Below are 24,861 nucleotides of genomic sequence, written 5' to 3'. Positions count from 1 at the left end.
CCTCTGTGTTTACATCATGTCTCCATTTAGGAGGTTTTCATAAAGTTTCCTTTGAGGTATTGGACATGAATTTCTGTTGATATGTAATGAAGTTAGTATGTCACCATGAAGAATAGACATTCTTTCCAAGTTAAGAATTTGATTAACCTTGATAGAAAGAATTCTAAAGTATCCATACCTAAAATTCAAGTCAATTCTGTCTGTTATCCTATTATGGGGAGTAGCTTGAAATGATGAGTATTGGCCACAGTCTATGGCCTTACCACAGTCTTTTTCCTAGGAAATGTTTCTCAAGTTATTACATATATAATAATACTCATTATGGGAAGACATCATTAGATGCCATAATGGGTCTAATTTATATGACTATATGAGCAGTTTATTTTTGCTCAGCTGAGCTAAAATTCCTACTTCAACAAATTGAAGAATAAGCTATGTATTTGTCTCCATGGTTTGGTAGTAATGCAATTATGAAGGTAATATTTTATGCTTATATGTATACATATATATATAACATTTTATATGTGTGTATATAACACACACACACACACACACACACACACACACACACACACACACACACACATATATATATATATATATATATATATATATATATATATGAATCTGACTTTCAGAATATACACACATATATGATACAGAACATGTATAGGGTCACAAATTTAGGGAAAATACAAGTAGATGCATTACAGAAAAATCAAGAAGGAAATAGATAGTAAGTAGTTGGAGATGTGCCTTACTGCTGAGGACCACAAACATCACCTGGAGCCACAGCCAACAAGATGCTCAATAAGTAAGGACACTTGTTGCTGAGTATGATGGCTTGAGTCCAATCTCTGGCATCCTTATGTGGAAGGAGACAGCCAAATCTTGCAAGTGATCCCCTGACTTCCATGTGAGTGCATGGTGCATGACATGCACATATACATCCATCACACACATAATATTATATATATATATATATATATATATATATATATATGAAATATACCATGTGAAGTAATGATCACTGCGTTTACACTAATTATAGAAGTTTTAGGGTATCTGCATGTAAAGGTGGAGTAGAAAAAGACAGAGACTCATTCTCAGACATGAGGCCTCTGTGTTTACATTATGTCTCCTTTTAGGCAGTTTTCATGAAGTTTCCTTTCCGGTCTTGGACACAAGTGTAAGATGATAAATGAAAGCCCAGAGACTGATATTGGGGTTTGGGCTTCAAGCTGATGACAGAGAAGCAAAGCATCTAAGTCAGTAAATCTTACCTCTACCTCAGCTGAAATGGCAATCCTGTCTCCATGAATCCTCAGAGGCAAAAGCTCTCAATTCCTGTCCCCTCTTACCTTTTATTTCTCTCACTGCCTAGCCATATCACTCCTGTCTCTACCTCCCTAATACTGGGATTAAAGGCTTGCGATTTGTTTCTTTTAATACTGGATCAATGTTGTGTAGTCAGAGTGGCTTGAACTAGCAGAGATCCATCTACCTCTAAATCCTGAGTTCTGGGATTAAAGGTGTGTGCTACCACTGCTTGGTTTCTATAACTAAATAGTATGGCTGCTGGGATTACAGATGTGAATCACCACTGCCTGACCTCTATAGCTTGTGGCTAGCTTTGCTTTCTGTACACTTAGGCAAGCTTTAATAAATCATAAATAATATATCACCACACACAAAGTCTTTGCTCATGAACTGTGTTGAATCTTCTTGACAGTTTTAATGGAATTCTCTTTTAGATGCAATTGTGTAAGATGAATTTTACATCAGCACCCAAGATAATTCCTGTCCTGGCAAAACTCTTTATTAGTGAAAAATCTGACAATTTACAATTATGATGATAATGTACTTAAAAACAAGTTATGAAAGAATCTATTTCATGGGAAGCTGCCCAAATATTTTTATTCTACTCTGCATAATTCATAGATAGTAAACAAGTAACATCCACATCTTAGCAACAACTTAAAATAGATTTTATCTTCATAATGCATAGCAAAACAAACATGAATGCCTTACACATTTTAGTATAAATGCTGAAATTTAATGCTTTGTAGACTTCTTTTGATTATTCCATCAAATTAGTTAAAGCATATAGAAAATATAGTACTAAATTAAATAGTTCTTTAAAACATGTTTGCTGATAGTATTTTACATATATTAAATTAGGCATAAAATATACACATTCCTTCATATACATCTGAGCTTTCCAAAGAATAGACATACACTTTTCAATGTAAACATTTTAAAAATACATGTTAAAAACAAGAGGATCATTTTCCAACCCAAGGGCAAGGATGCCTGGTGTCCTAGTCAACGGATGTTCTTTTCATTTTATCAGCTAACTCTGTTCTTACTTCAATGTGTTTTTCTAAATTTTGTACTTCATGTGGAAGATTGATGTCCCAAATAGATAAGCAAGACTGTATTTCTGTAAGGAAAAAAAGAAATTATATTTCGAAGATCCACTATTTATATTGATTTGTTCTGAGAAAATGTATAAACATAAACTCACCCTAAAGAATGTACTAAGTCATTCTTCTATAAAATTATTATAAAACAAGTTCCCCTGGGGAATATTAATCACACATTAATTAAGAAGCTCCTAAATTCTAAGAAGAGCATTTTATAACCTAGCATTTAATTTACTTAAATAAATAATTATTTGCAATATTGCTAAATATTGGGCAGCATAGAGATACCCCCATGAAAATAACTTGTAAGGAAAAATATTGCCCTTAATTTAAACTTGAATGAGCAGTTTACAGTGGCTGCTATCTCTACCACTTCTGGAAAAAACAATTAGCACTCTTCAGTTGATAAAATTTAATTTTGAAAATGTCTTAGTTACTTACACTTTAAAGCTCAAATTGAAATTGCTGATGAGAGCCAATGAGATAGCTCAGCAGTGAAAGGTTTTTGCTGTGAAGACTGAAGATCTGAGTCTGAACTCTGAGACTCACGTGGTGGAAAAATAGAGCCACTCCTTCCTGTTGTTCTCTGACCTTTATGCACGTACTGTAACATGTGTGTACCCAAACATATAGTGCACAGAGGCACACACATATCCACGTACACAAATGCACATGTATACACACACAAATAAATAACTAAAAAATAAAAATTTAAAGAAGACGTTGCTGAAGGTAGAGTGTATTACATGAGACATCAGCTTATAATGCAGTGTACTGCCCTTAAACCACAAGCTTTTCAGCACATAGCATGATGTTAATGTTACCTTTTTGTTCTTGGGCACCATCTGTACTCTTCCGCTTGTACCCCAAAACCAGCATGACATTTTTAAGGCTTCCTTTACCAAAAGAAAACAGAAATTTTCTGTTAAAATAATACATTAAATTCAACTGAAAAAAGTTCAGCTGTCCACATCTTAAACACAAATATACTGGATCTGAGTGCACACTGCTATTGTTTAGGATACACTTCAGCTATATAAAATCCTCTCCAACAGATCAGCAATTTTTAAAGAAAACCTATGTTAATTATATGAATGTGAAAAAACTGCTTACTCTATGTTACATAATAGGTTTGATATTTACACTTACTTCCTCCCTGAGTTACAGCATTAGATGAGAGGGAGCCTGGAAATGTTCATTAGTCAAATTGAAGTACAAACATGAGGCACGTTGAATGCAAGGTGGATGAATGCATTGACAACCCACAATTTCAGTCTCTCTTGAGTCATTTGCTATTTTTTTTGGCAATTATCCATCAAAAATTGTTGTACATATTGGGTCTTTGGAAGGGTCTTAAGAGTGACCCTTCCAAATGAATGAGAACACACACACAAACCCACCCAACCTGCATGGAGTTTATGCTCTGATAAAGATTCAGTCATTAATGAGGAAAAATCATAACTGCCCAATGTTATGTCAGTCATGGCCTTCAAAGGCCAAAGAGAGAAGTCAACTTATTCACCACCAGCTCCTTTGAAGTTGAGGACATGAGCTACTGCATCCAGGATAGAGCCCTGTGAGAGACTCCACACTTCCTGAGTCAGAAAGAACTACAACGAAAAACATTCCATCACAGAGGAGACAGACAGGTAACTGAAGCACTAGTGTGTGTTTCAACCTACCTTGACGTTAAGATCAGTCATGACCCACTGCACTGACTACAACTTCAGCAATAAACCAACCACTTAGACCCCACAATCCATATAAACAAAAGTTGAGAATTTAACACAGTTCGTAGATACAGGCTCCTAAGATCTCCATTCCTGGTTGTTTGACACATATATGACAGTTAACAATCCCCCAATCAGAGCACATGCATGCAGCTCATCTCCACAGATGAAAAGTCCACACAGGACAGGGGAAACTCCTCTTGGTGCCAAATTTATTCCCCATATGACAAGTGCTTTGCTCTCCATTTTTGACAATCCCAGAAAATCTGCTTTTAGAGAACTAAAGCCTACTGTAATATTTTATCATTGGGTTTGTATACACGGGGTACTTAGTGTTTTCTAAATCAAATTATTCATGAAAGGAAGATACTGAAAATCCCTTTGTGAAAACTGTATTCCACATGATATCCTAAATGTATTCACATTTAAGTGGTAGAAAATACAGGAACAATAATATAAACAAAAGTTTGGATAAAACAACGTTATCTAAATAACGTGTGGACTGTACAGCTCACTGTGCATTGCTCTTAGAATACAAATTTATTTAAAGTAGAATGTAAATCTATTTAAAGAATCAAATCCAAGCAGGAGTCTAAGAAGGGTGGGAAATTTAGATTAAGTTCAAAATAAACATTTGTTTCACTTACTTGATGAAGACTGAAATATACTCAGTATGCACTTTTCATTTTGCCTTAGATGTAGAGAGAAAAGCTCATAAGACATAAATTGATAGCTCATCTGACATTGCCCACCTCTCTGATGAGACCAAAAGCATCCAGCCCTCCAGTGTTAACTAGCCCTATTCAGAGGTTATCCCCAATCTGGCTTCATTGTGTGACCCTCTAAGCCACTACAAATGGCACCAGAAATTCTCATTAATGAGATGTTTTTATTTTTGAAAAATGACATAATTTATCATTGTAAGGAATATGGACATATCTAAAGAAAGGAAACTTGCCTAATTGTGCCGTGGCCATGGCTCTCACAGAATCACAGAAGTTGTGGATGGTGCGGATAACACGTCGAGTGGAAAGATCCAGGAGTAAAATGTGGCCTCCTCCGGTTCCTATCCAGAGAGCTGTGTTCTTCTGCAGGCAGAGAGCTTTGACCCTCCCTGAATAGGACAGCTTGTGTTTCGATTCCTTGTTCATTTTTACCATCACCTCCCTAAATCATAAAGAATTTATTTATAGATAGTTCTATCAGCACTTAGGATAGCTAATAGATTTGCCTACACATGCACAACTTACTAACATTTTAAACCATGAAGATGGCAATGAAGTCATCTCTTGGTATTCTGGACACAGGTTCCAGGACCTGGCTTTAGTGACCCAAATCACAAATATTCCAATTGTTTATTTACAACAACATGGCACGTCCATGAAACTGACATCCATCCTCCCTCAAACTTTAAATGATCACTAAATGACTCATAATAACTATGTAATATACAATATAGGAACAGAGCCCACACATACATATTCAGTAAACACGCAAGCATCAGGGTCCCCTGCTGGAAGAAAACCTGAGAAAATGGAGGGCTGGCTACATGCTTTGGGTATCATTAAAGTGTGCAGAGCTGAACTGTTTAACACAGAATGCCCCAAAGCACATTTCTTTACTGGAAGCACGAGTTCTCAAAGATAAGAACTGTTGTATAGCCCAGGTCGGCCTCAAACTCTTGATCCTCCTGCTTCCACCTCCTTCAGCAAATCCTACCAGTGTGCGCCACCACAACTAGATGCTCTGAATGAGTTCAGATACAATATCATCAGCCAACCTCCTGGCTCATAATGACATGCCTTCTGAACCTGCTCTTGTGTCTTCCCCATCACTGACGGGCTAAATACAGGTGCCACTCTAAGCCAAAATAAACTCTTCCTTAAGAAAAAAAAAATGTTGTGATAACCTTTCAACTTTAAAAAATTCTCAAATGAATAAGGTGGGTATTCATTTTTTGTAAATATGTAATCTAGTGAAAATATAGTGAACTTTCCTAGTAGTAATATAAAGGAGTTAGTCTCAATGCTCTCTGTGAAGTCCAAAAATTAAAAAAGAAAAATAAATCACTTATATTCAAAGATACAAAACAAACACACACACAACCACACACACACACACACACACACACACACACACACACACACACACACACACATCACTGAATGTTTGCCCTTCAATAACGATTCTACCAGGCAGACCTGTCACCCCTCTGAACTTGTCTCCTCAAAAGGTAGAAGGAAAGCTTCAAAAAATACTTATGAAGGTAAACTGTGAAGTCTTGCTTCAGAGATATGATGTGTCATCTCATATCCTCCAGAATATACAAATTTATAAGTCAGACAGGAGTAAAGCAAAGTGAGTGGACATGGGTTTGGCAGTGGTTCTGCTTCCCGACACCAGTGTATGGACTGTGCCTGCTGATCTGCCTGCTCTTAGTCTGTATCCCGTCCATCCTTCTAAGTTCAGGAGGTCTGCACCGGCACCCGCTCTCATTTTGTGGCTTTTTTTCTTTACAGTGCAGTATCCTTGCACTTCTAATTTAATATAAGCAATACTGTTTGATACTGTGTTACCGATCTCCAGGCAACACTAAATGTGGTATTTTGTATTTTTTCTTTACTTTTTTGTATTTTTTTACTTTTATTTATTCTTCTCTCATACATCCTGACCAGAGATTATCTTTTCATCAGGGATTATTCTATAAAATCCCATGAAGAGATAATAGTGTTCAATCCCCACTCTCCTATTTTCCCCAAAATTCAATGTGAAGAATAGTAAAGGACATGCTAAAAAAAGGAATTAACAACTTTCTCTATTTTTAATTCTCCTTGAGGATGGGAATGAAGAAAAAGAAAACACAATTTCTTTCTCTTCACTCTGACTTTTAAAAACAGAGATAAAGTAACCAATGCATTTACTTTAAGAAGTGCACACAGTCTATTAATTCACAGAGCTTTTCCGTTTTCTTGTCCCACACCTCTACCACGGGACTATTTTTCTTGGCAATAAAGAGAGCCGTGTCTACTGCCACCGCTATGATGTTAGAATCGCTGAAGGCTGCATAAGAAAACCTAAGGGGGAAGAAAGGTAAAAATATACAGAAAGTTAGCACTATTTTCAAAATCAAACAAGCTACACTACTCTAATTATCTCATATCCTCCCTTAACCATTCAGAATGACTTTGCTCTTTGGTTAACTGATGTTGGCCATACTTGACTGTTGAATAAAGACTACAACTTATCTTCATATCTGCATTGATTCTGAAGTTTAGGCATGTCCGATTCTGTATGGGATTTTATACTATCTCTGAAATTCTAAATGAAATATAGTATCTGTAAATTTTAGACATTTCTACATAATCCTTGTTGTCATGAGTGTTAGGAAAATTGAGAATTAGACATTTGTACCTAGAATTAAAAAGATGTGGAACTACATTATAGTGGCAATGTCTCCAAACATGAAATAAGCCCCTAGATTTGTAAACATAAGCCAATCAAATATGAAGAAAAACCTTCCAATGTAAATTCAAGTGAGTACAACATTTATGGAGCTTTAGAGTTCAGAAGTATGTTATTTATCCCATTTGAAAATAGTAAGCACTGCCGGGCGGTGGTGTTGCACTCCTTTAGTCCCAGCACTTGAGAGGCAGAAGCAGATGGATCTCTGTAAGTTCGAGGCCAGCCTGATCTACAGAGCTAGTTCCAGGATAGCCAGTGCTGTTACACAGAGAAACCCTGTCTCAAAAAGAGACAGAGAGAGAGAGAGAGAGAGAGAGAGAGAGAGAGAGAGAGAGAGAGAGGGAAGGAGGGAGGGAGGGAGGGAGACAGGAAATTGTATTTTCAAATATTTCTCTTCTAACCTTAGACATTGGTGATATATATATATATAATATATATATATATATATATATATATATATATATATATATATGTCTGTAGGCTCCATCTGTATAGCAAGGTCCAGGTTCATTTTTGAGGTTTCACCTAAGTGTCCACTTCTCTAGAATTCTCTCCTGACCTCTGGAATAGTATGAGCCAGCTGTTCCTCCCACTGGCTTAGCTGTTATCCTGTAGACATGACTAAAGTCTTATTTATTAGTGTGTCCCTGACACTAGACTGCCAATATAACTTATAAAACCAAACACCATGTCTTTCTTATATGTTCACAGCTCATTATCCTACACAGCCTAGTACCTTTGCTGTGCTAGGCAATTTGCTAAGTGAGCAGGCAGAAGGATGAGTCAACAAAGAGTGAGCTATCAGGGCGAATGGACATCCAGAAAAAAAAGGAAAAACTTCAAATTCCCAATTGACTTGGGAAAACTATATAAAATTATCATGGGAATTTAACAACCATTAATATTTCTTACAATAGGCTAGGTGTTTTCCTTCATTTTCCCTATTCTTTAAAGAAGACGCAAATATCATCTCCTGCCAGAGAACCATTGATTTCAGTGGTTTTGCCGTGGTATCTGCTGTATCTAATAAAAATAGTTCCATGAGCACACAATATATACACAGGGCTTTAGAATTATAAAACAGTTTTGTGTGGCATTTTGTTTGCTTCTTATCCATAAATTTATAGGCCTACAGACATAATTTAGTGACCAAGAAGTTACCTAGCATTCACAAGGCCCCATGTTCTGTCCTAGCACAATATACAAAAATAAATTTATAAAACTGGATAAATCTCAATGCCTAGAGATATAAAAACGAAGTCTTATGAATGGTAAACAATTTTACCTCAGGCCACATGACTGGCATGCTGCAGAATGAAAGCACAAAACAAGTGCCATAAGCTCTAAAGGCAGATATTTTTCAGTACTAACTATGGCTTCCAGTCAGCAAATGCAGCACTCACTAAAAGGGTCTTGGGATGAGGCCATCCCCTAACCTCTGTGTGTAGGAATAGCCCATTGCAGCAGTAAATACTCCTTTAGAAAAAGGAAACTGCCGCTGTGCTCATAATGATAAGTCTCCATCTCCCTGGGGAAAATGAACCCCTGGGTGAGGCTTATCTTCATGGATGTTTTCTAGTAAAGCCTCCATACAAGGTACTAATCCATACCCATGATGGTACTAGATGCTCTATAAACAACTGGATGTCTCTGCTTCTGAAATATTTAAGTGTTGTGTAGTTGTATAAAAAGTGAAAAAAAGAAAAAGGAGGCTATCCAAATACTTATACATATTGATAAACATGTCTATAAATATAGCAAAAATAGTCCTCATCTATAGTGATTTGTAATATACTGTAGTACATCTTATTGCTGATTATATTTTAGAATGATCTGAAAGCTTTACAAAATAAAGCATTGAAACTGAAGCCAGAATTTTGTTAGTTGTCCTGATTTCATAGGTACAAAGCACGACCTGGGCATGAGATTGACTTAGCTGCATAGCAACTCATGGAGAATCACTGTGAAGAATGGGATTAAGATATTACATTAAAAAACAATAGGGTAGCTGCTGTGAAGAAAACAATGCAAGAAGCAGTGAAAGCACAAGGAGAAGACAGCATGTTTAGAAGCAGGGCAGTCACATAGGAGCAGCATATGGACTGAAGCAGACAGAGCAAGAGCTCAGCAGGGATGCAGATGGAGACCAAGTATATGGAAAGGCTGGGAATGAGCAGGGAATGTTGTCTTCAAGAATGGAGGTGATTTCAGCTTAACCATAGTGCATGGATAGCTAGAGAGCTGAGCTAAACTGAACTATGCACAGGGCATGATGGGAAGCATCTGAATACTTTTTAGCAGGAGAATCTGGCTTCCATTCTCAAGGGTTCTCTTTTCAATGTGGAGACAGACTGGAAAACAAAGTCTGGCCAGAAGCTGAGAACTAGATAGAAACCTGTTACTATGGCCATAGCCATCTGGGCCATGGTAACAGCAGAGGTCAAGGGTTTAAGGAACAACTGGGGAAGCCAAGTCACTATAAGTCACTATGAGAGCAAGGTCAATGGTAAGCCCCAGTTTCAATACTGAAAAACTAGACAGACACACAAGAAACTAGCAAATCATCTGAAGAAGAGATTTGTGACCAAGATCTAGTAGCTATCAAAATCACATTGAATGTATTTCAGAGCTTATCAGGTACTAAGCATGATGTTAAATATTTTTATACTAACTTTGTTTAACCTTCTAAACATCCCTTTGGGATGAAGAACTGGACAATATTCAAGTAAGAGTTAAATAGATACTCTTAGGTTATTGCCCAAGTTAATAAAACCAATACACCATAGAGCTAACATCTGACTTGTAGATTTTACTTTTGCCTTCATCCTACTCTGCCTTTTACTGAGTATAACAAAACGAAAAATAGATTTGGTCAAAAAACAATCTAAAATGGAAATCATTCATTGGATCCTGCTGGATAACTCAGGGTGCTCAGCTGCAGACAGTGACTGACGTTCTGAAGAACCCAGCAGCAGTCATCATTCAGTGGGTAGATCAAGGGTCCTGTGGACCACTCCCAAAGCCAGGGCGAACTGTTGATAGACTCAGTTTTGTGTAGGCCTACTGTAGGCAGCCAGAGCTTCTGTGAGGTTGTGACTGCATTGCACTGTCTGGTCCTTGCTCAGAAGCCAGCATTTCACAATCCTCCTGCCTACCTTCCACATTTTTACATCCTTTCTACTCCCTCTCTGACTTTATCCCCTGAGGTAGGAATGTCTTGGATGTTTAGGACTGAGCATTCAACCGTCACTTATTCTCAAAACCTCATGGTCACACAGATAATCCTGGTTAAACTCAGTGTCTCTCTCTCACAGTAGGGAATTAATAGGGGAGATTTGAAAGTATAGGATGACAGTAAGCAGAATCTATTTTATACACATATAACATTATCAAAGAATAGATTAAAAAACATAAAAATTTAAAACTTTGAACAACATACTAGTTCAAGGCTTATATATTTTTATTCTTGCTTGAAACTGGTGTCACTAACTTGGTCATAATTTTGATAACCTATTATTAACTCTATAAATTATTATCCTTAAAAATCTAAGTTTTCTATAATAAATATTTAAAATAATTGAACATATAAAATACACAGCTTTAGTTAAATAGACATTGTTTACCTCCTAGTTTCAAATTTCTAAATTTAACAATAAGTAGTATATTAATGTTACTGTGATAGCTAGAATTTGATAAATTTTCTATAAAAATGTTTCATCTTATAATAGACAAATATTGCATTTCAAATGATATTTAGTATAATTGTGGTCTATGAGTAGTCTTATTCATATGATTCTAAAGAAAAACACAAATAGATACTAAACTGGTTGCATAGAATAAACATGACTTACAGTTGGTTGGTTCTTGTCTCAATGAGTTTCTGAATGGTGAAATCACTGGAGAAGGAGAAGATCTTTGTGCCACACCCTCCCCATGTGATGTGTCTTTCAGATGAATTCATGGACACACTCAAGCACATCAGGGGTGTACTGACATCACCTATGTGTAGTGTCTTCAAGGGGGCAGCTCCTTTACACTGCAGAGAGTAAGAGAATGCTGGGCAGTTTTTCACTTTACAGAAGTGCTCCCCATTTTAAATGATGAGTGATATTAAAATAAGAATTCAGACAAACTTTTCAAAGTTTCTACCAAGACAGGGTTCAGTTGGTATGGTGACCCCAACCATAAAATTATCTCATTGCTACTTCATAACTTGAATCTTGTTACTGTTGTGATCATAATGGAAATATCTGATATGCAGGAAATCTGATGTGTGACCCCAAAGGTTTCATGACCCACATGTTGAAAATCACTGCTTTAGATACTAAAAGTATAAGTGTCAAGAGGTAACAGCTGATTGAGTGAATGGAACCATGATAAATGGCCAAAGGAATAGATTCTGTAATGTTTAAATGAGTCTCAAGAACAGGAAGTTGAATGACATCCTCAGTGCTGAAGAAAAAGTTGATGGTATGCCAGATGTTTTCCATGTGGGAGGGGAAGGAGAGAAGAGGGAGGGAGGGAAGTCAAGCTGGGAAAATGAACCCAAGGCATCCTGAATGTTCATTGTGTTCTCTACTGAGCTATGCCTCCAGCTGCCACACAGCAAGTTAAACTTCAGTGTCTGTTTTTTCCTGAAATGACTTTTATAAGAGAGATCTACTTCATTCATACAGAATTATCTCCATTTCTATCATCTCAAAAAAGATTTCATTTTTTGTTGATTTCAGTTCATTCATTTAATTACTTCCTCAAGCAACAAGTTTTTTAAAAGGATCTATTATATACCAAAATTCATGAAGCAATAAATAAATGCCTGGTGAAATGCATAGTGCTTATTATCAAGGATCCAATAATTACATAGGGGAGAGATATATAAATCCAAGTCTTTAAAAAATACACTTTTATGTAAAATGCATCCAACATTTACCTTAATGGTCTTATCTTCAAATATCACTAAATTCCCATCAGCAGTTCCCACCAACAGAAAATTACTTTGCTTGCTGAAAGGAAAAATGTCAAATGGTTACAAAATACCATTGTTTTGAGTAACCTGGCTTTTAAGTTCTCTCCTCTTGACTAAACTTGAGACAGGTACCCTTCTGGCCACCCTTCAACCTCACCACCTTGAAACACTGACTGTGTGATCCTTGCAATACACAGTCCATCTCCGCTCCTTTTGAAGCTGAAATTCCCTGCCCTGCCTTGTGTCTGTTTCACAGTACGGGAAAGCCTTTACGTAAGGACCTAGAAACCATCCTTTTAACATGCAATCAACAACAGAGATGTGTATCCATTTACCAGTCTCTGGGAGAAAGTAAGGACCTACCTTCAGCAAGGAACACTCACAAAGACAGATGGGTGATTTAAGATAAGAACACCCTACCACCACCCACAATATCCTGCAATATTTTCCACAACTGTAACCCATCCCTGTGTCCAAAGTTCTCCCACCTTTGTTTCAGTGGAACTGCTCTCTCCTACTATGATAGCTTCATAAAAAATCTTCCTTGACATTTTAACTCAACCCAATGAGAGTTGTCTTCAACACTATCCAAATAATTTCAACTTCAAAAAGTTAGAGTGTAGTTCACACTTAGGCAGACCCCCAAACTCCATACTTTGCATTACTTTTTCTAGTGTTGCCTTAAACCAAAGAAGCATTAAAAGTATAATGTCTCCTGCAAATTATCCTGTTCTCCATAATACAGCTCTCACCATATGAATCATGCATAACATTCTGCTACTTAGATGTGTTGATTATGGTCTATACACAGCTCACCGGTAGAGCAATTGCCTTGGTATTTCTATTTCTTTGGCACATGCCAAAAACTAAGTGACTTTTAAGCTACATTGCCTATTAATGGCTTATAAGTTTATTAAAATTTATTACAATTTATTTTAGCATGGGGAATGTGGGGTGCACAGGGGCCATGGTATGGGTATGGAGAGCAGAGAACAACTTGAAGGACTCAGTTCTCTCCTTGCACCATGTGGGTCCCAGGTATTGAATTCACTATTTCAGAGTTGACATTGTTTATAAATGGTAAAATGTTATACAGCTTTACTTTGTATAGTTTTACAGTTTATAAACACTGTATATTATTTTGCAAAGCAGTAGTTAGATTACTAATGTTCCAATGTTGCCCATACTAAATTGGTGTTATATTGATGTCTGTATTCAAGGAAAAATAATTCAACATCCAGTTTTGAAAAGACACTGGCACACACACCAAGGCCAGCTGAGAAGAGGGGAAGTAATGGTGTACCACAGCTGAGCATGAAAATAGCTGACATATTTTTACCTGCCTCAGCTAAATCTGCATATAGAAATGTCACATGTATCAGCCTGGTCCCTCATGATTTTCTTTAATATAATCAAGCCAGTGGCAAGCAGCTAAAATCAGACAATTGTTGCTGGTTTAATAAATTTGCAAATATCATTTCCTTCAATTAATTGACAACCATACCTCTGCTTGGCAAAGGAATTGCAATATAAGCAAGTAATGGAGTCAGTCATCTTTTCCAGGGTGTGCCTCTTTGTCTCATCTTCAGCATTGATAACCAGGAGATCCCCAGACTGTGTGCCACACACAATCCAGCTCTCTTTCTCAGCAGGAAGATGCACCAAAGCCAAGCATAGTATCCTACTATCAGTAACTTCCTGTTAAGAATAGAAAGAAATCTAGGCAAGGTGGTCTTACTTTAAGTTACCAGATCTTGTATAGAATGAAAATACTCTGTTATCAATGTACTTAAATCTGGCTACCCTTGTGCACTTACTTTTACAATCAATGCCTATCTTATTAACTTTTCAACAAGAGATGTCATATATGGTAAAGATTTTTTCCTACCTAGTTGCAGAATATATCTGAATCTGAATTAAAAATTAGAAAATTTTTTCCAAATCAATTCTTACTTCATCAGGATCAAATGAAAGAGTTCTTTAACATTGAGCACAATTTTTGGCAAAATATTTCAAGGCAATAGTCACAATATCAAGTTACTTTTTAACTCTATAAATTTATGTTTGCTAATGAATTGATCTCTCTTGTAAGGATCATATACAGATCTCTTTTGCTCATTCCTCTACTACTGGGAGTATTGGCTACCAATATACCCAAGAAAGTGTGACTTCTAAGTAGACAGCTGTTAAAGCCCAACTGACATATAGTTACTTGATGATTATTTAACTCTTAGTGTGTAGTCCTTGATGACCATATGACACCTAATGTGCAGTCAGACGCCCAAAGGCCACAAGGCCTTTTTGTATGGAAACTTAATGAACCTCTGGCCTTTGTGTAAGGGCACCTGATGACAACATGATCCTTTATGTATGGACACGTGATAAGCTCCTGGCATTTGCATGTGGATTCTAGAACATCTGGCCTTTTGTGTGTGGACAGAAACTCCACAGTGTGGGTCATACTGCAGAGCCCTTGAGAGAAGAGACTGATGCTCAGCTTCCTCAGGAACCACATGTTCTTTTCTGAACTACTTACTCTGTTTCAGCTTCCTTTACCTCCTGTCATGCTTGTCACTCCTTAATTCATAGTAACAAAATGGCTTTTTCCAGTTCTGTTTCCAGAGACCCTGACTTGACAATATATATATATATATATATATATATATATATATATATATATATATGTCAGGCACTCACTTGTTCTAAAAGAAAGTTAATTGAAATACTTCCACATTGGCTCTTATTTGATTTCTTCCAAAGTGATTTTTAAGTGATAAAGGCTTTAAGTAATTTTGAAAGATTTCTAATTTAAAGAGAACTCATATTTACCTCATAACTGTATCTTTCTGTGTTTAAGTCAAAGAAGGAGAGCTGCCCTTTTTCTGTGTTCCCACAGCCCAACCAGAGAGTCGCACTCTTGCTGTTGGGATTTGTAGCCACCATGCATTCCACAATAATGTTCTTAGGTATTAAAATGTGTCGCATGAGACAAATCAATTCAGCCGAATTCAAAACGTCAAATACCTGAGAAAGTTTAAAAATGACAAAACAGCATTCACCAAGTTAACATTTCTTGCTTAAAGATCAAATGTATACCAAGGCTGTATCAAGTAAAGCCTATGGCTTTTGGTTAAACTAATCTAGATCATTAAGTACATTAGTCCAAATTACAGACAAAAGTACATTTAAAAACAAGCACAATGGAGAAACCCACAGAAACAGCTGACCTGAACACAGGGGAGCTTATGGACCCCAGCCTGATAGCTGGGAAACCAGCATAGGACTGAACCAGGCCCCCTGAACGTGGGTGTCAGTTAGAGGCATGGGCAATCTATGGGGCCTCTGGTAGTGGTTCAGTATTTATCCCTAGTATAGGAATGGACTTTGGGAGCCCATTCCACATAGAGGGATACTCTCTCAGCCTAGACATACTGGAAAGGGCCTAGGCCCTGCTCCAAATGATGTGACAGACTTTGAAGATCCCCATGGAAGGCCTCTCTCTCCCTGGAGAGCAGAAAAGTGATGGTATAAGTGGTCTTTGGAGGGTGGGGGAGGAGGGGAGAGAGAGGGAACTGGGATTGACATGTAACAAGATTGTTTCTAATTTAAATAAAAAATTTTATCCCCCCCCAAAAAAACAAGCACAATATATATTCTGTATACTGTGCACAAAATATATTCTTTGTATATGTGCTATGGTATTTCTTTTAACATGCAAAGTTCAAAGTTTACTGAGGTCTGTGAACTCTCACTTGTTCAGGTCAGCTGCCTTTGTGGGTTTCCCTAGCATGGTCTTGAACCCTTTGCTCATCATTCCTCCCTCTCTACAACTGGATTCCAGTTGTGTTCAATGTTTAGCTGTGGATCTCTGTTTCTATTTCCAACAGCATGTGGATGAAGGCTCTAGGATAGCATATAAGGTAGTCATCATTCTCATTATAGAGGAAGGGATAAGATAGCCTCTCCACTATTGTTTAGATTCTTAGTTGGGGTCACACTTGTAGACCCCTGGACATTTCTCTAGTGCCAGATTTCCCTTTAGACCTATAATGGCTCCCTCTAGTGAACCATATTTATATGCTTAATTCTATATTTCAAGACAAATTAATTAGGTGTGCTGTGCCAGAAACAAAGTACAACTTCTATCAACTGAAGGGAGTAAAAATGCAAGATATGTTAACAATTTAGAAAACATCTCTAGATCCCGCATTTGAGGTTTTCTTCAAGCACTAGAGAGCAGGGTACCAATGAGTGCACTATAAGTTACCAAACTAGGAGGATGCTAGGAAGAGAACAGGTTCAGCCAAACTTACCACACAACTTACACCTCAAGAAGGTTCCTTATTCTCTCTATGCCTGACTTAGATAACCTGATGAGTTATCTATCTTTCTTGGTACATACACACTGTACTTAAAGATAAAATGGGTAAGCCTAGGGTTCCAATGCTACCCTACATTTTAGAGTCACAGGTTTGCTATGGAGTCCATGAAATTCAGGTGAAGGGAAACAGTAGTTATGTTATCAAAATTTTACTGTGATAAGATAAGGAATAAATATATACAGTTCATGGGGTTGTACCAGTTACTAACTATAGTAAAACAAATGAGCCACATAGTTAAAGCAACTGTGGAATATGTGTCACATTCAGTGTTTCTTGTACTAAACTACTTCTGATCAGGACATTGAAAGTTGAATAAATCTTCAAATATTAATCATGATTCAAAATCAACACATCATAACAGAAGCACCACTTTCATTGTGATATATAAAAGTTTACACAAGCTTAAGTCATAGCAAGAGTTTCCTTTGAGATATCATATCAGAAGACATTACTTTGGGGAAACTTCTAACTGCAAACTAACTTAAAATATTGGATGAATATTTAAAATGCATTTAAAGCTTTAAAATATTAACAATACAGTAAAGAATTACCAGGTTAAAGACATAATGAAACACAAATTATAAAGGTTAGCTGAATCTTAAAGCCAGACTCATGATAAAGATGCCTGCCTAATGATAGGACATTGATAACGAAGTTTGGATGCCTTGTAGGGTCCAAGTTCAGTACAGAGCCCACCCAAAGTAGAGTCCCTTAGGAAAGGATCTATGACCATAAATCTGAGACACCCAAAGACTTCATGTGTAGAACAAGCAAGAACAAAAAATATTGATGTCTACATTCTCACTTTCAGAAGTGTGAAAGAAGGTGGTTTACGGACTTCCCAGAGGAAGGTGGCATGAGGGAAAGGACTCCAAGGAATTATTGATAAGCCTCTTTTCATTTCTCTAACAGATTCACATCAGCCTGTGTTTAAAGGCCAGAGAATTGGGGAGTTTTCTGTGAAATTGTGTCTCCTAGAACTGCCAGAAATTACACCCTGGTGTCTCACCAACATGGCTGCCTAATAATGGCTTAAATAAGGAAGACACCAATAGACACATGGTTGTCTAATATGGACGACTGAAAGTTCATGGGTGCTTGCCTCCCTAGAAAAAGAACTACAAGAAACTAATGAATAATGAGAGCTAGAAAATTAGTCTTGTTCAGGGAAGACCACACTAATTGGTGATCTAATACCAAATGGACAGCCATGAAAACATACATACAAGTAACATTACATAGATTGGGCAGGTTGTATTTATGTATTCAATAATATATATGAATATATAATTTTTTAAAGATGGAATTAGTTTTAAAGAGAGCAAGATATGTACATAGGGGATTTGGGGGGAGGAAATGATATATAGATATAGATATAGATATAGATGTAATTCCTTAATCGGGAATTAAGTTGAATGCAATTTTTAGCATAAAACACTTTCCCCAAAGTGTAGGAGACCAGCATGTTCAAATATGCTTGAGAAAAGTTAAGTATATGAGAACATAACCCATAGGCATGAAAAAGAAGACAATGCCCTAAAGATAATACTCACTCCAACTATCTGCAGATAGACTGCAAAAACAAAAGTGAGTATGGTTTATCATAGGCTTTGGCAAAGTGATTTTATATTTTATATAAAATCAAATCTAAGAATAACAAAATATCCCAAAATGGGGAAAGCAAATAAGGAGGGGAGGTTATTTATTGAAAAACAAGAGAGGAAATGGGTAACTTGATGGAAGAACTTTCTGTGTGACTATGTCTATGAATCATCAATCAGCTTAAAAATAGATATGTCAAATCAATCATGAATAAGTTAGAGAAACTAAAAAAATAAACCTGCAAAGTTGGTTTTTCAAATGAGAGCAAGAAATGGTGCCCAGACAAATGTGTGAACTCTAGGACTTGGTTGATAACATGCTTATTGTGTAAGCAATGAGGACTAAGTTCAATCCCCAAATTCACATAAAAAAAAAACACTGGCCTCAGTCACTTGATTGTAATCCCAGAACTGCAGAGGTGGGGACAGACAGGTCCCAAGAGTTCACTGGCTATTGAGGTTAAAGCTAGCCTAATCAGCAAGCTGTAGGATTTTGGCAGACAATCTCTTCAAAAATAAAAAACTACAAAAGTATATTAATTTTGTATTTTTCCCAAAACTGGAAGCTGCCTTCTGGCCTCTTATGAGCACACATATATGCAACTATACCCACAACTACCTTTGCACCACTACATATATGTACATGCACACACAACCACAACTTCTAGTTTGATTAAGAATGTAGATGTCAAAAAGAAAATTTATTTTCCACTTTTAAAATTTTATCTAAAAATAATTTTTCATATAATATATTTGACCATATTACCCCTCTCACAATTACCCCCTCATTTGTGCTCTCTCTCTCTCTCTCTCTCTCTCTCTCTCTCTCTCTCTCTCTCTGTCTCTTCTGTCTCTCTCTCAATCAAAGAAAAACAAGAAAAAAGAAAAGCAAAACAAACTTTAAAAAAGAAATCAATGAGATGAAAACTAGCAAACAAAACAAAACAAAAAAACCAAAAAGTGCACAAAAAAAAACATGGAGTCTGTCTGTGTTAGCCAACTATTCCTGGGCATTATTCCTGCCCTAAAGTGAGGTTGATAAACCCAGTACCCTGTGACACCCTATTAGAGAAAATTAATATTCCCTTTCCAATCAGTTATCAATTGCAAATAGCCTCTTGGTTGGGGCCGAGAGAATTTGTGTCAATTTCCCTTTCTCAGTGTTGCTATTTTCTTTGGTTTGAACCTATGGAGGTCTTGTGTATACTGTCATGGTCTACATGAGTTCATATGTTTATTAGTCCTGTGATGTGGAATATTTGTTTACACTTTGATGTGTCTCTGCCTAAGGTGCCTTCTGATTGATTTAATAAAAAGTTAAATGGCCAATAGCTAGGCAATAGAGAATGGAGAGGGGAGAAAGGAGACTCTGGGAGGAAGAGAGGCAGAGATGCCAGTGAGACATGGAACAAGTCAGACATACCATACAGAGTAGATGTAACTGAGCCATGTGGCAGAATGTAGATTAATAGGAACAGATTAAGATATAAGAGATAGTTGGGGAAAGGCCTAAGCTAAGGCTAAGCTTTCATAATTAATAAATTTCCATATCAATATTTGTGGACTGACAGTCCAGATGAAAAAGTACTTCTACAGTCTTATTACGTCTGAAGATACACCCAGCACTTCTGACTCTTACAATCTTACTGCCCCTCTTTTCCACATAGATACCCGAGCCTAAGGGAGGGGTTTGATAAAGGTATCTAATTTGGGGCTGGGTATTCCAAAGCCTTTCACTGTCTGTACATTGTCGAGTTGTGGAACTATGTGTCCATTACCATCTACTGCAAAGAGAAGCTTCTCTGATGAGGCTGGATCTATGGAAATAACAATATATCATTAAGAATCATTTTATTGGTGTGCTCCTTTAGTAGAATAATAGTAGTAGGTTTTCCCATAAGACCATGATCTATCTAGTCTCAGGTACTTGACCATTTTAGAATTTATCAGATATAAATTCCATATCATGGAATGGACTTTAAATGGAACCATAAAGTGATTGGTTACTCCCATAGTATTTTGCCACCATTGAAACAGGATATTTTGCATGCAGGCCTCTGATGTAGGTTGCGGGATTTGTAGCTGGGTGAAACTGATGATGACTTTTTTCTTCCACTAGTGCTCAAAATACACTCCAGTACTCTGAACACTAATCAGTATAGATGAAGTTTTTATTTGGGCACCAACTCAATTTCTTTTTGTTTGAAGACATAAGTAAAGTGTGTCTTCACAACAGAGCCTTGCCATCATGTTATAGAGAGTAACCAATAGTCTTTGAAATAGCCTGTGTTGTTAGAGGGGTCTATAAAACTCTTTTGGCCAATGACTCAGCAAGCTATAACCAATTCCTGGCACTGGAGGTTATATTTGGTGGCATATAATGCCTAGTTGAGGCACTGTCTCCAGCATTGTACAGTAACTACATTTAAATTCCTTTCATATATGTATATATATTGAGGCCGTTTCTGCAGTAGGTTTCCAAATGGCTTTCCCAAAGGCCTTTACTGCTAGTTGACCCTTCATATATTCCTTCCTTTACCATATCCTCCCATCCTCCCTGCCATTTACTCCTATTCTAGTTTCCCATTTACCTCATCATAACAATATGTTCTATTTCCCATTCCTTTAAAGATCCTCTCCTCCCATCTGGTCCCTTATTAGCTACATAACTTCTGTTTGAAGCACACATATCTCTCCAGATTAAAAGCTAATAACCACACATAAAAGAAAACATGCAATATTTGTCTTCTGTGTACAGGTTATGTTACTCAGGATGGATGTTTCTAGTTTAATTTATTTATTTGGAAATTTCGTTTATCTAGACAGCTGAATAATATCCCATTGGGTAAATGTACCACATTGTCATTATCAATTCAAAAGTTGATGGACATCTAGACTGTTTCTGACTTTTGGCTATTATGAATAGAACAGCAATGAACACGATTGAAAAAGTATCTTTGTAGTAAGATGCATAGTCCTGTGGTATATGCCAAAGAATAGTATAGTTGGATCTCATGTACATCTATTTGAAGCTTTTTGAATAATTTCCCCACTGATTTTCATAGTGGCTCTATCAATTTGCAGTCTCACCAGCAATGAACAAGTGTACCTCTTTCCACACTTTTCCAGGATGAACTTCCATTTGTTTATTAATTATGGTCATTCTGCCTGGGTTAACATGAAATCTCAAAGTACTTTTATTTGTACTTCCTTATTGGCCAAGGTTGTTGAAAACTATTAAAGTATTTCTCAGTCATTTTTGTTTCATCTTTTGAAAACTCTTCTTAGTCTATATCACATCTCTTAATTGGGTTATTTGTTTCTTGATATTCAATTTTTACATTTTATATATTCTAGTTACTAATCTCTATCAAATGAATAATTGGTAAGGTTTGTTCCCATTCTATAGGCAGTTACTTTGACTGAATAATCACGTCCGTAGCTAAACAGAAGCTTTTCATCTTCATAAGGCTCCATTTCTCAATTGTTGGTGTTAATGCCTATGCTACTAGTGCCCTGTGCCAATTGATTCAAGCTTATTCTCCACATTCTCTTCTATCAAGTAGTTGTATCTGGCCTTACACCAACATTCTTGATCCATTTGTAGTTAATACTGTACAGAGTAATAATGTTAATCTATTGTCATTCATCTACAGTAACCATCCAGTTTGATTGGCACTGTTTGCTAGAGACTGTTTCGTTTTGGTTCCAGTGTGTATGTTTTTTGCCTCATTTTCAAAAGTCAGAAGTCTGTAGATTTATAGCATTTTAATTCTGGCTCTTAACTTCAAGTCCATGATCAGTGTGTCTATTTTTATGGCATTACCATTCTATTATTACTGTAGTTCTGCAATATAACGTGAAACCTAGATAGTAATGCTTCAAGAATATATTTTTAAAACATTCTAGATTGTTTCAGTGCTTCTGGGTTTTTCTGGTTCCCTATGAGGATATGAAATAGCTTTTCAGTTTCTATGGGAAATTGTTTTAGGGTTTTGATGGAAGTTGCGTTGAATCTCTAGATTGATTTTGGTAGAATGGCCATTTTCACAATGTTAATCCTGCTGATCCATAAGCATGGGAGATATTTCCATTTTCTGTCATCTTCTTCAATTTCTTTCTTCAACATCCTTAAATTTTTATTATACAGGTACTTTACTTGTTTAGTTAAAGTTATTACAGGATATTCTATTTGTTGAGGCTATTGTGAAAGATTTTCTTGATTTATTTCTCAGTCTGTCATTTGTATGCAGGAAAGCTAATTTTGTGTGTAAATTTTATATACTGCTACTTTATCAGCTATAGATGCTTCCCATTGGAGTTTTTAGGGACTTTTATATATAGAATTGTATCATATGAAAATAAGGATACTTTGACCTCTTCCTTTCCTGTTTGAATCCCCTTCTATTTTCTGGAATAAATTAGAGAGTATTAGCATTAGTTCTTTTTTGAAGGTCTAGGAGAATCCTGCACTTAATCAATCTGATCCTGAACAATTTTTGTTTCAGAGATTTTTGTATTGCTCCTTCTATTTCACTAGTGGTCATGGGTCTGGTTAAATAGTTGATTTCATCTTGACTTTGGTATGTCATAAATATCAAGAAATACATTCATTTCTTTTAAACTTTCTAATTTGGTGGAGTATAGATTTTTAAAGTATGTCCTTAGGATTTCCTGAATTTCTACAATGTCTGTTTAATGCCTCTCTTTTCAATCTAGTTTTATTAATTTGACAATTTTATCCTTCTTTTGGTTAATTTAGCAAAAGGTGTGTCAATCTTGTTCATTTTCTCAAAGAACCAACTCTTCATTGATCCTTTACAATATTTTGTTTATTTTTAGTTCATTGATTTCATCCCTGAGTTTGAGTATTTCTTCTTCTCTACTCTTTTTCAGCATTATTTCTTTCTGACTTTCTAGAAATTTCAAGTGTGTCATTATGTTAGATCCATTAAATATATCAATTAAGATGTATCCTGTTTTCTAATCTAATCTGTTATTTCATGTCTTTTTTATTGGAAGAATTGAGACTACTAATATTGAGGGTTAGCTGAAAGCAGTATTTATTAATCCTCATTATGTTGTGGTGGTATATACAACCCCTGCCTCCCCTGCCTCTTTTGTCTAACTGTTCTGGGATATCCTTTCATTTTATCAGCTTGAGTGTAGCAAATCTTCTCTACAGGCTGAATTTTTCTTTGTATTACCTTCTGTAAAGCTGGTTTGCTTAAATTTGTTCTTAATATAAAATTCTTTTCTTTCTCTATCAATTTTGATTGATACTTTGCTGAGTATTGTAGCCTGGGTTAACAGCTGTGATCTCTCTCTCTCTCTCTCTCTCTCTCTCTTTTTCCGAGACTGGGTCTCTCTGTGACTTTGGAGCCTTTCCTGGAACTAGCTCTTGTAGACCAGGCTGGTCTCAAACTCACAGAGATCCGCCTGTCTCTGCCTCCAGAGGGCTGGGATTAAAGGCGTGCACCACCAACCCCGGCTAACATCTGTGATCTCTTAAAGCTTGTAGAATATCTATTTAAGCCTTTCTAACTTACAGAGTCTCCTAAGAAGTCAGTTGCCATTTCAATCAGTTTGACTTAATTTGCAATTTGGTCTTTTTTGTTTGAAGCTTTTAATAGCTTTTCATCATTCTACATATTAGTTTTTGATTATTTTGTGTTGTGGGGGGTTTATTTTCCAGTCCTGTCTTTTACTGTTCTGTATGCTTCTTGTTCCTCTTTATGTTGGAGAAATTGTCTTGTATGATTTTGCTAAAAATATTTTCTGTGTTTTTGACCTGGGTTTATTTTCTTTCTATTATTCTTCCTATTATTCATCTTTTTGATCTTTTCAGTTTCCCAGATTTGCTGAATGTCTTGAACCCAAATTATTTTAACAGTTTCTTTAGTAAGGCTTTTATTTGACATCCTCAGTTTTTCATTTCCAGTTTTATTTCAGTGTGGGTTTTCTCTAGTGATTATATTCCTTGTTAAATTCTAGATTCATTTCTTGAATTATTTGTATTGTTTCATTCAACTGTTTGTATTTTCACAGTGTTCATTGTGGTATTTATTCATATCTAAGGTCCTTGAACACACATGCAATTGATATTTTGAACTTCTTGTCTTATGTTTCAGCTAAACTGCTTTTCTTAGGGTCTAACGCAACAGAGGTGCTGGCCTCTGCAGAAGGCAAATCCTTTGGTTGTTCATGTTTGCTTATTTGGGGCGTGTGTGTGTGTGTGTGTGTGTGTGTGTGTGTGTGTGTGTGTGTGTGTGTGTGTGTGAGTGTGTGTGTGTG

General features: G+C 36.4%; 1 protein-coding gene across 1 annotated transcript in view; it reads right to left on the bottom strand.

The window, feature by feature from the left end:
- Window positions 1-1,698: 1,698 nt before the first annotated feature.
- Lrrk2 (leucine rich repeat kinase 2) overlaps window positions 1,699-24,861 on the bottom strand; it is a 145,941-nt gene continuing 122,778 nt past the window's right edge. The window contains exons 40-47 of the mRNA XM_027397850.2: window positions 15,414-15,608; window positions 14,089-14,282; window positions 12,549-12,621; window positions 11,470-11,654; window positions 7,078-7,230; window positions 5,115-5,323; window positions 3,251-3,322; window positions 1,699-2,443 (exon numbers count right to left, since the gene is read on the bottom strand). Of these exons, the coding sequence (XP_027253651.1) occupies window positions 2,322-2,443; window positions 3,251-3,322; window positions 5,115-5,323; window positions 7,078-7,230; window positions 11,470-11,654; window positions 12,549-12,621; window positions 14,089-14,282; window positions 15,414-15,608 (1,203 nt within the window). The 3' untranslated portion in view covers window positions 1,699-2,321. The remainder of the gene's footprint in view (window positions 2,444-3,250; window positions 3,323-5,114; window positions 5,324-7,077; window positions 7,231-11,469; window positions 11,655-12,548; window positions 12,622-14,088; window positions 14,283-15,413; window positions 15,609-24,861) is intronic.

This window comes from Cricetulus griseus, chromosome 2 (assembly GCF_003668045.3).
Source record: "Cricetulus griseus strain 17A/GY chromosome 2, alternate assembly CriGri-PICRH-1.0, whole genome shotgun sequence".
Taxonomy (NCBI): domain Eukaryota; kingdom Metazoa; phylum Chordata; class Mammalia; order Rodentia; family Cricetidae; genus Cricetulus; species Cricetulus griseus.
The sequence above is the reverse complement of the archived record's forward strand: the minus strand, read 5'-3'. Positions and strand labels throughout refer to the sequence as shown.